A 16,471-nucleotide genomic window follows, 5' to 3' on the forward strand; every position below is an offset into this window, starting at 1 on the left:
CAGGCGCTGGGACCGAGCAATGGGAGCGCACCCCGCCGCGGGGATTCGAACCGCCGACCTTTCGATCGGCAAGCCCTAGGCGCTGAGGCTTTTACCCACAGCGCCACCCGCGTCCCTCTGTCCGACAATGTTAGCTCTGACCAAAAAGCTGGCAGTTCCCAGAATTGTTCAAGCTTGCCCCTTACGTATCTTCTACCTTCAGCTTCATTGTAAAGAACCCTGGGTGCCGTGTCACACAATTTCTGTGTCTCGTTCCTCTTCACAGCTTACTTCTTCGATTTTCCATTATCCCCCACTGAGAAATTATATTTCAAAACAAGGCCTGTGGCATTAAACATGGCATTTGAAGGCTATGACTTTGCATGTTTGTCCTGTGGGTTGTGTAGATTCCTTTTCTCCACTTTTACCATGTTTCTTTTCTTTTCCGTTTCAGAAAAGGGAATCTCTGGCATTCAGTGACTAAGCTTGTGGCCGATACAATCTTCAGGCTACAGAAGCAGAGATGAATCAAGGCATTTCTTTTTTAACAAATACTGAGCAGGAATGCAGAGGCACCCAGAGGTGAACTGGCTGAGTCAAGGTCATAAAGCAAGGTGGTGGAAAAGTGATGCCTTTCTGAAGCTATCACGTTGGAAAAGGAGTTGAAGCTTGAGATGTTTGCTATGGAAAAAAGTCCACAGTTGAAGCTACTTTCATTCCTGTTAAGAATGCAAATTCTTTTCCTCTTAGGGCTCCTTTCACATTACCTTCATGTTGTGAGAGCCACTGCAGCAAAAGCGATGTCAGAAGCCCTGGCCCTAAATGGAAAGGTCCCATATTGCAGCTCCCCTTCCACAACCATGTTGTTCCAGTTACCGGGAGTGGCAGCGGCTCAGAGCTTCTCATGTTACTCTCACAGAAGTGAGAAGAAACCACACTAAAGTGATCCCAGTGCCATGAAGTTAACGTGTCAACCCGGGCCCTTTTGGTGGGTAGTGTATCAGACTGAATTCAAGCTCCTTCCCAGTCTAAAAGTTCACTAGTTGGGCCTTGTATTATCAAAACTTACCTAAAGAACCTATCATAGAATCACAGAGTTGGAAGATACCCTGAGGATCATCCAATCCAACTGCCTGCAATACAGGAACATGCAGCTGTCCCTTACGGGGTTCGTACCTGCAACCTTGGCGTTATCAGCACCACGTTCTAACCAATTGAGCTACCCTTGGGTTCCTCCATTAATATCTGGGAAGGGTCATAGCTCACTGGTAGAACACCTGCCTTACATGCAGAAGATCTCAAATTCAATCTCCAGCATCTCCAGGTAGGCCTGAGAATGTCTCCTGCCTGTGCAGCCGCTGTCAATCAATGTTGACAATACTGAGCTAGACAAGCCAATTGTCTCATTCAGTATGGCAGGTTCCTATGTTGCAAGCAATAATCCTTCAAAAATGTTCCAGTTATTGGCTCATTTTCCACGGCTGGGCACCCTCCCTTGAAGACGGACCACCATTTAAAAGAAAAATGTAAGCAATTTGCCCATCTGCACAACATTATCTTTTTTTTAAAAAAACAAACAAAACCAAAGAGATCAAAGAGCAGTCGAGTGGCCATGACAAAAGTGCAACATACTCCGACACACTCGGTAATTTTTCAAAGCCACACGTGCCTTTTCATTCATGTCCTTAAAGACCTCTCCTTCAAAAATTAATCCTGCAATTGCCTTGTCGGCTAAAATCCTCCATTTTTCAAATCAGTTTTTGAAAAATTGCTTTTGTAATGGCTGAATTTGGGATTAGCTAACACACACATATCAAAAAGAAAAGGAGCTCATCCCTCTGTCTTAGAATGAAATGCGGTTGCTGTGAAAGTTGGGATGGAAAAAAGAAACAAAGAAACCTGAGTACCATCTGTTCGTTTTTAATTGTAAACAGGGATAGGATTATCGTCTATAATGGGAGAAAATGTTTCCTGTAACCTTCTATCTCTGCCTCAGTCTCCATAAATTTCCTTCAGATGTGAAAACATTTGGCACTTGCTAATTACATAGTGTCTATTTCATGGCAAAACTTTGGTGTTCTGGGTATTTCAAGGAAACAAGCAAAGAGGAAACGTTTGTGACTTAACATGCACCACTCTTTTGAGTACCCTGTGCTTCCAGGTTTCACATGCAGTGCTGGGGAAAGAGGAAGAATTTCCCAAACTTGTGAAAGTTTAAGTATCTCTGGGGGAGTTGGGGAGACAACATGTGCTCCTTCATCTTCACCCCTGACTTCACATAAGACCTTAATGCAGGGATAACAGTAATAGTAGTAGTAGTAGTAGTAGTAGTAGTAGTAGTAGTAATAATAATAATAGTAGTAATAATAATAATAATAATAATAATAATAATAATAATAATAATAATAATATAAATTTATTTATATCCTGCCCTACCCGGCCAGAGCCTGGCTCAGGGTGGCTAACACCAATAAAATCACAGTAAAAAAATAATAGGGGAAAAAGAGAGCAGGGGGGAACCAATTTAAAATACAGGTTAAAATGCAATTTAAAATGCAGCCTCATTTTAGAGTAGCTGATATTGGGGAGCCTCTGGCCCTCCCAATTATTGTTAGACTCCAACTCCCATCAGACCCAGCTAGCATGGCCAGTGGACAGGAGTGATGGGATTTGTAGTCCAGCAACATCTGGAGGGCCACAGGTTTCCCGCTCCTGCCCTAAACTATGTGGAGATGAGGTACTCCGGCTTCTGCTCCCTTCCTTGAAACAGCCAAATGCAGCTCAGATACAGGGAGCATCTAAAGCGCCTCAGAGAGGTGAAGTAATTGCAGACCATACTATCATTCACTTGGCTTCTGGGCACAGAACACACACACAAGCCAACGAAGGAAGAAGACAGGGTGAAACACCTCTCCTTTATTCTCCATCCAACAAGGAGTTCAAGGGAGTGTATTTGGCAGGGAACCTCTTACCTTTTGCAAATAAAGCACAGTTCCTTTAAGAACAGCATAAAAGGCTTTCCATCCCCTCTTCCCTCGTGGAGCTGTCAAAGTAGAACATGGACAAAAAATATATATGCCTAAGTAACCATTGGTAATATAAATCAAGATCGTGCTCTGTTCAGGATCTACCCCTTGTTTAAGATGGGGGCAGGAACAGAAATAAGCAACAGTGCATAAGTCTTGTTAATAATAATAATAATAATAATAATAATAATAATAATAATAATAATTATTTATTTATACCCCGCCCATCTGGTTGGGTTTCCCCAGCCACTCTGGACGGCTCCCAATTGAATATTTAAAACACAGTACAGCATTAAACATTAAAAACTTCCCTAAACAGGGCTGCCTTCAGATGTCTTTTAAAAGTAGGATAGTTGCTTCTCTCCTTGACATCTGATGGGAGGGCGTTCCACAGGGCAGGCGCCACTACTGAGAAGGCCCTCTGAATACATCCTTGGAAGAAACACTGCTGTTAAACTTGTGATTCTACCAGCTACTTATTGATATACCAGCCCTATTTTCACTGAAGCCACTTCCTCAGAGACAGTGACAGAAAGCCCTTCAGTTTGGTGGAGGGTGTGAAAATGGGTGCAGAGAAAGCCATTCGTCGTGTCTCTCATGCTTGATGTAGCCTGGGCTGGAATATGTGAGGGACTAGGGTCAAAGTAAGGAGCCAGGCCTAAGCAGGGGAAGCCATCATCAGTATACGAAGTGACCGGCCTCCCCTTCAAGAAAGCCCTGATGAAGAAGGGAGAGGGGAAGGGAGTTTTCTTACAGCTTGTCGGGTGCAAGAGAAATAGCCAGGTGAGAAATGGAGAGCTCTGGTGAAACAGCAAAAATATTCAGTCAGAGAGGAAGGGGCTGGAGCCCTACACTAACCCTCCCACCTCCTCCTTGTGCAAGGCCTCGCTTACAGAATGCTCTGAGCATCTGGGGGCTCCCTCCTTTGTAAGCTTCACATAGATTTGTACAGTGTGAACGTCCCTTCGGTTCTCCTTCCAGCTTGCAAGGTGCAAAGGCTGCTCTGAAACCCTGGACTCATCTGCCGGCACCCTTTACTTCCACTCCCATGCAGCAGTGGGGGCAAGTGAGTTGGACTGGGCAGCTGCACCCATGTAGCTTTCCGGTCAATTTCATCCCCTCCTCCCCCCCTTCTCCATTGCAGCATGTAGAGAAAACAGTTCTCATTGAAATGCACTCACTCTTCTTCCCATCCATATCAGCGTGGATTTTACGTGCCAGGAATCCAGTTTTGTATACAGCAGCATTGGGGTCGTGAGGAATGTCCAGGAAAGGGTTACCGGAGTTGCCTATGCGGTTGCCAGACTTCGACTGAGTTCCATTATCCTTCTCATCGGTACCATCCGAGGGGGATTTTTTCTTTTCTTCATCATCTCTAAAGCAAATTTGGAAAAACAACACATACATACATACATAGTAAAGGTAAAGGGACCCCTGACCATTAGGGTCCAGTCGTGGCCGATTCTAGGGTTGCGGCGCTCATCTGGCTTTATTGGCCAAGGGAGCCGGCATACAGCTTCCGGGTCATGTGACTAAGCCGCTTCTGGGGAACCAGATCAGCGCACAGAAACGCCGTTTACCTTCCCGCCGGAGTGGTACCTATTTATCTACTTGCACTTTGATATGCTTTCGAACTGCTAGGTTGGCAGGAGCAGGGACCAAGCAATGGGAGCTCACCCCGTCGCGGGGATTCGAACCGCCAGCCTTCTGATCGGCAAGTCCTAGGCTCTGTGGTTTAACCCACAGCGCCACCTGCGTCCCTACATACATACATACCCACACCTAAATTCAGTTGGCGAGCCCAATGCAATCTTTATCTTTTTAAAATCAGATTAAGGAGAGGAACACTTTTTTTTATCACCTCAGCCTACCAAGTAAGTGGAAAGACACTTCCTTCATGTTAGGCGCTGTGGTCTAAAACAAACTGCAGTACTTCTAACATACACCTAATTTTAAACCTGCAAGAAATCTTATTAGTTTCAGCGGGATGGCTCATATATTTATATTTAGAGATATGAATCAGAACCAAAACCTCTGCACCATTCCCCTGGGGCTGCATGTTTTAATTCGTTGGTATCAACATTTCTACCCCAAGAGAGCATTAACTATGTAAGGCGTGTAACTAGAGCCAGTGTGATGTAATGGTTAAGAGTGTTGGACTAGGACCTGGGAGAGCAGGGTTCAAATTCCCACTCAGCCATGGAACTCACTGCATGACCCTGGGCCAGTCACCATCTCTTAGCCTAACCTACTTCACAGGGTTGTAGTGAGGATGACATGGGGGGGGGGGCATATACACCACCTTGAATGTTATAAGGAGTTAAGTATAAATAAGTTTTAGGGTTTTAATGGTAAGATAAGGTTAAAATAAATTAAGACAATTAAATGACAGAAAATAGTGAAAGATGGAAAGGATTTGCTGAAATAATATTAATTAACTAGAATACAAAAAACGGAGGTGTGAGGAGGTCGACGAAACAAGTTAATGAAAGATAAAGATATGGAAATATTGGATGTGTTTTTAATTGTTTTTGCTTTTGTTTTTGTTTTGAAGTATTGTGTCTTTTGTTTTTTTTATATATGTATTGTAATGTATTGATTTGTATTGTTTACTTTTTCTCTTTCTTTTTTATTTCTTTCTGTAATCTCAAACTTTTAATAAATATTATTTAAAAAAAAAATAATATATACACCACCTTGAGATCCTTAGAAGATAAAGGTGGTATAGCTATCATCATCTTCATCATCAGTGCTATATGCCACTGTTGTAAAAAAGTTGCCAGATTTGGTGTTGTTAAGAAGATGTCTCTCGCTTGAGTGTAAAGATTATGAAGGAATGGAAGGTAGAATATAGTTGTAAAGGCATGTAGGATTCCAGGTTTTTTTTAAAAAAATGTATGAACTATGACAACGTTTTTTTAAATGGCAGAATGTCGGAGTGCTAACCAGGGGCAGCAGCTCTCTGTGTATCATACATTTTTGACCAAGGACTTATTGACTCGGTTTAATCCTGCAAATAATGACTGCAGCAAACAACTTCAAGATTCTGGTTGAAAGCACAGAACAAGAGCGGTTAGACAGAGAATGCCTCTTGTCCAACTGACTGTCAACAAGTTCTCCCCCTCTGTTTCATCAGCAACGCACTAGTTCATTCTGTTCCAATACTACTGGAGTGACATCAACTAAGGGGAGCGAGGGCTGTTATTTGATCTAAAATGTAAGAGCCATCTGCTGCACCCATAGCAGCACAGCACAGTGTTTCCCACAGGGCACAGGGCTCACTTTGGAGCACCAGTGGAGAGAGGCCACAGTCATTTGAATGCACGAAGCTGTACCATACAGAATCTGTCTAGCCCAATGTAGTTTGCTCCAGTTGACAGCAACTCACTAAGGTCAGAGAGAGAGAAAGGCCTTTCTCAGGCCTACAACCTGGACGCCTTCTTGGTAGGAGAGCCTGGATCTGGGATAGGTTTGTTGTCATGGCTGTAGAAAAGCCATACATGTATTCTGTCTTTCTCTCTGTGCTGAAATCAGTCGCAGCCCAGGTCTCAATTAACAGAACTGCTATCTAAACTATAAAATGCACCCTTTGAAGACATCTTTCCTGGTGGAAATTCTGTCATCTTAAGGAGTCTGACATGGATGGACGATAAATCAGTCCTCTGCGATATCTCCTTTGCTTCCTAACATAGAAGAGAAACACAGCAGCCGTCGCTTATTTCGAGTTTTATCAGCTAATGCTCATTTCCCCAAGCCCCTTGGCCCTAATCAAGAAAAGCAATTCTACCCTCTAAATGTTAAGATGTTTATAAATTACTCCAAACAGAACCAAGTAATTCCGCAAGTGTCCTTGTCAAGTGTGGAGTACCTGTATAATGTCAGGAGTTTGGGTGGTGTAGACTGTACAGAATATGCTTGCTGATCAAACAGGTTGGATAGCTCAGTTTGTTAGAGTGTGCTGCTGATAACGCCAAGGTCACAGGTTCAATCCCCAAAAGGGACAGCTACATATTCCTGCATTGCAGGGGGTTGGACTAGATGATCCTCAGGGTCCCTTCCAACTCTAAGATTCCATGATTCTATGAAAGTAAAAAGCTACCTCATTTAACTTTGGTCACTTGGCCATCTGCTTCAGCACTGTCTATCCTGACTGGTGGTGGCTCTTCAAAGAGGTCTTTCCTGTTAATCTAGGGCCAAGACCATTTTAGACAAAGATGCTGGAAGCATTCTTCATGCAAAGGATCTGCCCAACCACTGAGCTGCAGGGCACTCTCAAAACAAGTTCTAGTCCTATAAGTCTGATTCTGTAGATGTCAGTAGCCATTGAGAAAACTACATTTCCCAAGGGACATCTAAATCTTGTGTTCCAGTGCTCCAGCCCCAAATAATTGTTTTCTGGCAGAGATTCTTCTCTGGCCCAGAATTCTTTGGCTCCAGAGCTGGAAAAGAATTTGAAATATGGAATTAAGGTCCAAATGCACTCACCTCTTCTTTGTGATGAACATTATGAACCTGCAAAGCCCATGTCCAAGCCTGAGATGTATGAGTTTCACTAAGGTAGTAGGGGAGGGGCTTCCTCTCCATTACGGAGGGATTTGCCCAACAAGGGAGCTCTTGGCAAAGGAACTGCAATCTAAACTGCACTGTTCTAAAATGGTATAGTTAAAAGAACACAGAGTTCTACCCACTCTCTGTCATCCTCTGCTACACCCTGCCGCCCCCCCCCCCCCCCCAATCCTGGTCATTTGCCTTCCCACTTCTCCACCTTCCCTGGTTATTCAGGGCAGAGTCTCCATGATGACACATGTGTTCTAAATTGGCTGGTTTCTACTCAGTGATCCTATCACAATCAAGATGGCCCTAGAAAACTGGGTACTCTTGGAAGTGCCACTGAGAGGGAAACGGCTTTCTCTGTCAGTAGAGAAGAAGAAAGAGGAACAGGAAGGTAAGTTCTTGCGGCCACTCTTAAGTACATGGATGAAGGTTAAATGAAGGACAGGGTAGTTCAGACAGTGGAGGCTGGCAGCTGATTTCAACAGTGATGAAACCACATGAGGTCAAAAGCAGCAGCTGATGTAAGTGAAGATCCAGCTACTCCAATGATCTGCTTTTAGGCACCAATGTAACTGCACTTGCCCACATTCCCCTATCCCAAAAGTCATCCCTGCCTCTCATTCCCACCCTGCCTGCCCCCCCCCATTTGCTTTAAATTGGATGCTCCATGAAGTGAGGGTCTTGCCTATTTTCCCCCCTCTGTCATTGTACACTAATGGGACTGTATAAGTAATAATAAATAATAATAATTAACTTCCGTTATCATCAGGAGCAATTTGATAGTGACTGCTACTGTCATGGGAGTGCAAAGGACTCAGTAATACTGAAGGGGTAATTATGGCATCTTTCATCCCGCAAACCACCATCAGTGCAGGAAAAGAGCCTGCAGATGTTCCACCGCAGTTGGTGTAACTTGAAAGCTCTTAGAGCAGCAAAAGCTGCCTCCATAAAAGCAGCCTTCTTACCAGCATCAAAATGGGCATGGCTGCATTTAAACTGACATCCTCTGTTCTGCCACAGCCTTCACACAACAGCCACGATTCTCTCTCACTACAGAAAGCACCAGCGTCATAAGGAAGTCAAGCAAGCAGGGATGACAGAGAGGAATGATTAAAGTGTCTTGGCAGACACTGGACTCCTCATGCTTGGCTTTGAATTCCAATTGTTAGCTTCCTGAAAGCAGCCGAAGTGGGGTACATTAGGCCTTCCGCAATTAATTATCTTTGATATCAGTTCGTTGTCAAGCTATCCATAGTTAATCAAGAGACAAACACGAGACAACAAGCCAACAGGAAGAAATCTGACCCGAGACGTGTTTTCTACTCAGCAAGTTCTGACACAATGTCCTGGAAGATAAAAGGCCGAAAACTAAGCACGTGTTTTATTCATGCTGCCACAGATTAACTGAGGATTTAATTTCTCTCTCTAAGATGAAGTTTCCGAGCCAAATAAAAACGTCCTCCACCCTTACAAGTGGCCTTTCATCGCTAACAACTCGTTTTGCTAGCCGGAGTAACAGCAGGCATGTGGATTTCATGATATAATAAGGGTTTGACAACCTGCGCTCTTGTTACAGCTTTGAGGACAGCTCATCCAATGTTCTGTGGACCAGGGAGTTAAGGTCCAAATGCACAAATCAGCACATTTTCCTGATGTGCAATCTCCACTATTTCAAAAAATTCCCATAAAACACCATCAAAACAGCACATTTGTAAGGCAGAGTAGAAACTCTGAAACTGTGCCATGAGAAGAATTATCCATCAAGGACACATTTCCCATTGGAACAACAAAACTCAGTGCAGCAGAATGATCTCCCCCTCAACCAGTAACATGAGCAACTGCATAATCTCAAGGGAAGGAACAAAGGCACACTGTGATTTCTGGATACACATTAAACAACTTGGGACTAGGGTATCTAGTGGACTGCCTTCTCCTGTATGTTCTCTGCTGGGTCCCCTTGAGAGCACTCTATGCCCCAGAGGTGTGCTCATCTTGCACTAGGAACCAGGTTCTTGGTGTCATAGCTCCAGTTCTCTGCAATCAATCACAAGCCGAAATTAGGAGACACCTACTGTCATGGTGTTTAGATGCCTATTAAAGACATTTTTTCTTTAAGAAGGCTTTCTGAAGTGACCCAGTCCTTTGTGGCACAGTTGTAACTCTCAGTAAATTGTTTTCTTGCTTTTAGAAGTTGTGTGTTTGAATTTTATTTTGTTGTTTATCACATGGGCCACTTCAATGGGCTTTATGTTATGAAGCAGTCTATAAATCTGTTAAATTACTACGGCACAAAAAAACAACAATAATTAAAAAGTGTCTCCAGTGCTTGAGCACAAGTGACTAGGCAAAGGGGATGGCAGGAGTCGAGGAGGCAATAACCATCAAGCTGCCCTGAGTGTATGTACAAGGCATTTGTTTTGAGAGACGAAAATTACATATACGTTACAGGCAGGGTTATTGTAATGAGCTACATGAGGCTTACTTTGAAGACAGTTTGAAGACTTCACTTAGTGTAGTATGAGGCTACTTAGATTACCAACTGGGACTGGGTGTTATGAACCATTTCCAGATTCAATTGAAAGTGGCAGTCTAAGAACATCAGAAACTGCCTTATAAAAAGTCGGACCATTGGTCCATCTCACTCAGTGCTGACAACATCGACCAGCAGTGGGTCTCCAGAGTTTCAGACGTCTTTCCCAGTCCTACATGGAGATGCCGGAGATGGAACCTGGGGCGTTTTGTATCCATGCTCTTAACACTGAGCCACGCCATTCCCCAAAGTTTGAACCTATAAAGCCCATCATGATTTAGGAGAGGGAGAACTTGAAGAACCCCTGTCTCTATATGCATGTAGCTATACATGAAGATCTTTGGAGCAGGGCCTCTTGCAAGTGACTTTGCTGAGTGAGGCAGGTGGCTACTGGGCCTTCTCAGTGGTGGCTTTTATGATTCTGTGACTTTTAGCTTACTGGCGTTTTGTATTTGCACTTTAATTGTTTTATTCTGGGAACAGTCCTGGAAATAAGATTGAAAGGTGACCATAAATAAATAAAGTGTGTGTGTGTGTGTGTGTGTGTGTGTGAGAGAGAGAGAGAGAGAGAGAGAGACAGAGAGAGAGAGAGAGAGACACACACACACAGAGAGAGAGAGAGAGAGAGAGAGAGAGAGAGAGAGAGAGCTCAGTTGGTTAGAGTGCGGTACTGATAATGCCAGGGTTGCAGGTTCGATCCCCATATGGGGCAGGTGCATATTTCTGCATTGCAGGGGTTTGCACTAGACTAGATAATCCTGCCTATCAAATGTCTGTTTTACAGTATTTGAAGTGCTTCTCAAAACATACTTCAGTAATCCTTGCAACACTACTGTAAGGTGTTGTCAGCATTATTATCCTTACATTGCAAATAGAAGGAAAGACTGAAGCTGAGAAGTGCTTGGTTTGGCTAAGGGCCACCTAATGAGTTCTTGGCTTGGGCTGGATTTGAACCCGTGACCTTTCAAGTCCACTGCAGCTCGGTCTCTTAATTGGCATACTGTACTAGCTCTCCTGAATGAATAATGACTATACAGCAAATGAATGCAAGAGGACTTGGTGGGTTGCTCCCCTGGATTGCTGGGGTGGATTTCTGCAAGATCTAGAATCTGTTCCATATGCTGCCTGCATATCAAGCGGAATGCCATAACAGGCGTCATTTTTAAAACTCATTAATTCTGCACAATATACTTACACTGCCCACTCAAGCTTCTCGTTTTTGATTGAATTGTAGAGAGCCTGTAAAAGGAAAGGAAGAAGAAATTACTGGGTTCGTCTTGACCGCACACAGAAGATTGCTGATTTTTTTTATTTAGAAAAAAAAGACCTAAATGTCACAAGCAAGCTGCTTTTGATCATGAAAGCACCCATATACGGCAAAATCAAGCACAAATGAAAATATTATTCAAGAGCAGGGTGGCACAAATGTGCTTGCCATTTTTTAATTCTGCTGAGAGCACTCACTTTTTACCCAAGTCGAGAGAACAGCAGATGGTCTCTGTGACCTTGCACTGACTTTGGAGGCTCTCCAAAGTCACACTGAGATGTCACACTGACTTCCAAGGTCCTCAAAGCCATAGAGTGAAGGTCAAAGTCCCCACCAGCCCCTTGCCCAGTCTAGAACTGGGTAGGAGGAGGGAGCTTATGCTGGGCCCCAAAGCTCAGCATTAGATCACTGAGAAAACCTGCTCTCCCCTATTGGAGGAAGAGCAGGGTCAATGATGGACAGCAGAAATACCAGGCAATCAAAATTTGCTGACCCTTCAGATCAAGGAAGAATGAATAACTGTTGGTATATATGTGTATGGAATTTTGGGGTTCTGTCCTGCAAATAAGAGAAATCAAAAGCAATGTCCTGAACAGTGATATGCCACAAACCAAGATTAATGCTGGATTGTTTACAGAGTTAGGAAACCAGCAGTCCACATTTTGCTTCTAGGCGTTCCTGGGGCTTTCCATTTGGAGCCACAACACACAACCTGAGCGCAATCCTTTTTTTTTTTTTTTTTAGCAACACATTTGACTTCTCCAGACACAGGTAAAGGGGCTCTTTAACCCTATGCCTCTCCCTAGCGGAACAGCGACAGAGGCCTTGGTAAGTCAAGAAACAAACCAATTAAGAAAGAGCAGCTGGTGTCCACTTAAGGCAAGATGTTCAACCACAGCCTCTTCTGCTGTTTTTGTTGAAGAAGAGCCCTTTGTCTGTGGCTTGCCTATAGTTCATGCAGTTGTAAAGTAGCTAATGTTGCGCAAACAAAAAATATCCCACATTATTTACCCTCATACCAGATTGTGATCTTCTACCAAATAACACACAAACACACACACAAATGAAAATCGAAGCTGAGAGTTCAATCAATACATTTCAGACATCTCTCAATTGACTGTCGTCATCATCATCATCATCATTTCACATACTGATGTCTATTGCTGTTTAAAGTGCAGGTGGTATAGTGCCCTGTGAAGACAGACGGCCAGTTTTACCTGACAGAATTCCGTTATATTATTAAACACCATGCCAATCCCATATGGTGAGGGTCAATCCCTACTCTGTGGTGCCTATATCAAATAGTATACTAAAAAATAATAATTACGATACCTTTAGTATCAACAATCACTTATCTTCAGCAAGAGAAACCTATAGTGTGACTGTTAAAGGTCTTGAATGTTAGTTTCAGTAAGAGATTGCATTTTAGGCCTCTTTGATATGCAGACAGGTTTTAAACAAACGGATGGATGCACACACACTTTATTAGTATTATTTAATGCCATCTACGCACTGTCCTGCAGCTAAAAGGATCAATAAGAATCTATACAAAAATCAAACAAGCACAATCAAGACCAACAATCAAAAGCAACAGATTAAAATAATTGAAAACTCAAAACTTTAAACAATCTTTAGGAAAACAAACAGATCACACCGACTGATGCTGAAAAGGTAAGTGTCTCCAGAGGCAGAATTCCATAAACAAGGCACTACCACTGCTGAGAGGTCCCAGTCCCCAGATATCTCACCATATTAAGTGCAAACATGTTAGATTGTGCTCAGAAATGCACCAGAAGCCAGTTCTTTAAGCACTAGTCTAAATTTGTTCCCAACATCCAGTCTGGTCATAGCAGCTGTGTTCTGAGCTAACTACAGTTTCACATAGCATTTAAGGGTAGTCCCAAATATAATGCTTTAAACCATAGTCAATTTTAAATGTTACTATAGATTACCATGCCCAGGCAATCTCTGGCCAGAACTGGCATGCCAGATTCAGCAGATGGAAGATGTTCTTCACCACAGAGGCTCTTGGGGTTGAGGTAGCAAAGCTTGATTCTAGGAGCCGCCCAACCCCCAGCTTTGCTGCTATAGGTCTTAGGGGGAATCATTCCTGTCCAGAACAGGATGAGCATCATTCTCCCAGTGGTTGCTCAAAGGCACAAATATCACATCTAAGGTTACTACCAGAAGAGGCACACTTTGAACAATACTGATGATTTATTTTCACAAAAATAATGCAGCGGTTACACAGGTGGAATCTACGCACATATAAAAAACGCTGTGAAAATGCTTTTTTAAAAAAAAAAGTTTTGAAAAATACATTGAAATTTCCATAGCTCACTGTCACTATCTAGTGTCACATTTGTATACTGAACTTCTGTTGTTGTTGTTGTTTAGTTGTTTAGTCGTGTCCAACTCTTCATGACCCCATGGACCAGAGCACGCCAGGCACTCCTGTCTTCCACTGCCTCCCGCAGTTTAGTCAAACTCATGCTGGTAGCTTCGAGAACACTATCCAACCATCTCGTCCTGTGTCGTCCCCTTCTCCTTGTGCCCTCCATCTTTCCCAACATCAGGGTCTTTTCCAGGGAGTCTTCTCTTCTCATGAGGAACTTTACAACACACTTAAAACGTTTTATTTGTAGCTGTATAGCTGAGTCCACAATGTTGCCATCAAGTGGTTGTGGCACTTTCTGCCATGTTTTCCCATCACTTTTTATGCCTCAGAAAATTCATTTTTCTTTTCTGGAAGTGGATTTCATTGCACAAGAGTGCTGTTCAGTTGTTGCTATTTATCGCAATATACTCACTTGCTCTGTGGTGGGTGATTAAGGTGCATTTATTGTAAGCTTACCAGACTTCCCCGTTTCCCGGGGACAGTCCCCAGATTTACAAATCAGACCCCTGACAAAATCCATCTATTTAGTAGGAAGTTGAAAAGTGTCCCCAGATTCATTGCAAAAAAAATCTGGTAACCTTATTGTGCAAAGGGTAGCTACGGATATCTACCCAAATGCGAGGCAGATCTGCACAAAAGGCAGGCACCCTGGAGGTGCCCAAAGACTCTGCTAGCCTGACCTCTTTGGAGGACTACAGCAATTACCCATCCCAAACTTAGAACACTTCATAGTGTATAGGAAGAATCATAATAGAAATCCAAATAAGAAATCTGTGTCCATATAGAGAGGGGCATTCCAAAGACGATCACTTCACCTCAGTTCTTCACCCCTTAAACAAGCAACATATCTAATACAGTGGTACCTCGGGTTACAAACTTAATTCCTCCTGGAGGTCTGTTCTTAACCTGAGGTACCACTTTAGCTAATGGGGCGTCCCGCCGCCGCGTGATTTCTGTTCTCATCCTGAGGTAAAGTTCTTAACCGGAGGTAGTACTTCCGGGTTAGCGGAGTCTGTAACCCAAAGTGTTTGTAACCCGAAGTGTTTGTAACCCGAGGTACCACTGTAATTTATTGAGATTAACAAGCGGGGTATATGAAACCATTTGGAAGAAACAAAAACAAGCCTAAATGGCTGCTAGAAATCCGTTATTGCTTTCCCCGTTTCCAGTGGCTGCTCTTTCTCTCACTTGGTAATCTTCCAGTGCCGAACGTATTAGTTTCTGTCTTATTCTTAATGGCAATTCAGCCCAGATCAATTGTTAGCCCAGTCTCCGAGTATGAGTTGGCATGAGCAAGCAATATTTTATTGTGGAGGGCGGGATGTCCTTGATGAGAATGATTCCCAGTTGCCGGGCATCAATCACACCTTCACAACTCTGGTTTGGGGGGAAGTAGCCACACTATGGGAAGTCCCAGAGGCCTGCCAGGATGCCACAGATAATACACTAGTGTCTAGTTAAACTAATAATGTTCCACTTGCACATCACAAAAACAGACTGCCATCTCTTGACACACAATAGAAAACAACCAGCTAAGGCTACCTAAAAACATGTCAGTGCTAAGGTTTTGGACTCCGGGTACCCAAAGGAGAATAATACCATATGAAACAGGAATCATTCTTTATGCTATATATTATTGTATAGTTTATCAAACATAAAATCAAATAAACATACAAGTACAATATAGTACTATTAAGGTTGCCTTTAATAAATCATTCTTTCACCACTTCAGTCCATGTGGATTTTTTTTTAACCTGGATGAGTCTAAGCTACAGAGAAAGTTCAACTATTTCTTACCAGTAGGATCATTTTTATTTTTAAAGTTGGCCATGTTTCCTTGCCTTTAACAACTTCCTGACAAGGTTCAGTGGATGAAGTTTTCTATGCCTTTATCCCTTTGCCAGGAAAAGCTTCCATTGCCAAAATTTCTGTGTGTCAAGCAGCTGTCATAGGTCTAGGAACCTAGCCAGGAAAGAAAGTTGGCAACCCCTTTCTGCCAGACCTTTCCCTCATTTTCTAGAGTAGATGTGAGGAAACTTTTTTTCCCTATTCAAAGCCACTGACCCACAGAATCAACACTATCTTTAATTGTGCTCTTCATTGTTAAATATTCTTAATTCTATTAAAATACCATAAATAAAATAAAAGCCTACAAAGATAATACTATGGTGTTGCCATCTTGGAGTGCCTCTCAGTAGCAGTGCCCAACCAGCCACTAGCAGGAGTTGGGTTTATTTTGCTTTTTTAAAAAAAGTGCTCCATAAAAGTGCCATGGGTACCCATATGAAATAGGCAGCAAATTAAGAGGCAATTGTGAGTACTGTCACACACACAAAAGCAGTGATAGTCCATTGCCCTTCCCTCAGAAAAGATCAGCAGGGCTGGGGGGGGGGGGCATTGGGTGCCACTCCTGGAATATGTGCCCACAAGAATGGTGCCTGCCAGCTGTTCTTTAAACCTGCTCTTCCTAAGGAGGGGGGCATACAGTGGAAGGTCTACATTTGGGGGCCCTGAGCTGTCATGGGGGCCTCTTCACAACCAGCAACGAGCTCTGTGTAACCACTGTCTTCTTCTTCAATGGGGTTGTTCCATGAGAGATCACCACAATTATTATTTTTTTAAAATATTAACTACTACAGCTAAGATTTTGATTAAAATTGTTGTACTGGATTATCTCACATGTCAAAGTTACTGCAGTGAATAAAAATTTGGTAGGC

General features: G+C 43.0%; 1 protein-coding gene across 9 annotated transcripts in view; it reads right to left on the minus strand.

Moving 5' to 3' along the window:
* The window catches only part of PSD3 (pleckstrin and Sec7 domain containing 3), a 151,982-nt gene that overhangs the window by 21,546 nt on the left and 113,965 nt on the right, over positions 1–16,471 (minus strand). For all 9 annotated transcript variants that reach the window (XM_077921080.1, XM_077921081.1, XM_077921082.1 and 6 more), the window contains 3 exons: positions 11,285–11,328; positions 4,187–4,380; positions 2,952–3,022 (listed from right to left, as the gene is read on the minus strand). In XM_077921080.1, the coding sequence (XP_077777206.1) occupies positions 2,952–3,022; positions 4,187–4,380; positions 11,285–11,328 (309 nt within the window). The remainder of the gene's footprint in view (positions 1–2,951; positions 3,023–4,186; positions 4,381–11,284; positions 11,329–16,471) is intronic.

The sequence above is a fragment of the Podarcis muralis genome, chromosome 17 (assembly GCF_964188315.1).
Source record: "Podarcis muralis chromosome 17, rPodMur119.hap1.1, whole genome shotgun sequence".
Classification (NCBI taxonomy): Eukaryota; Metazoa; Chordata; class Lepidosauria; order Squamata; family Lacertidae; genus Podarcis; species Podarcis muralis.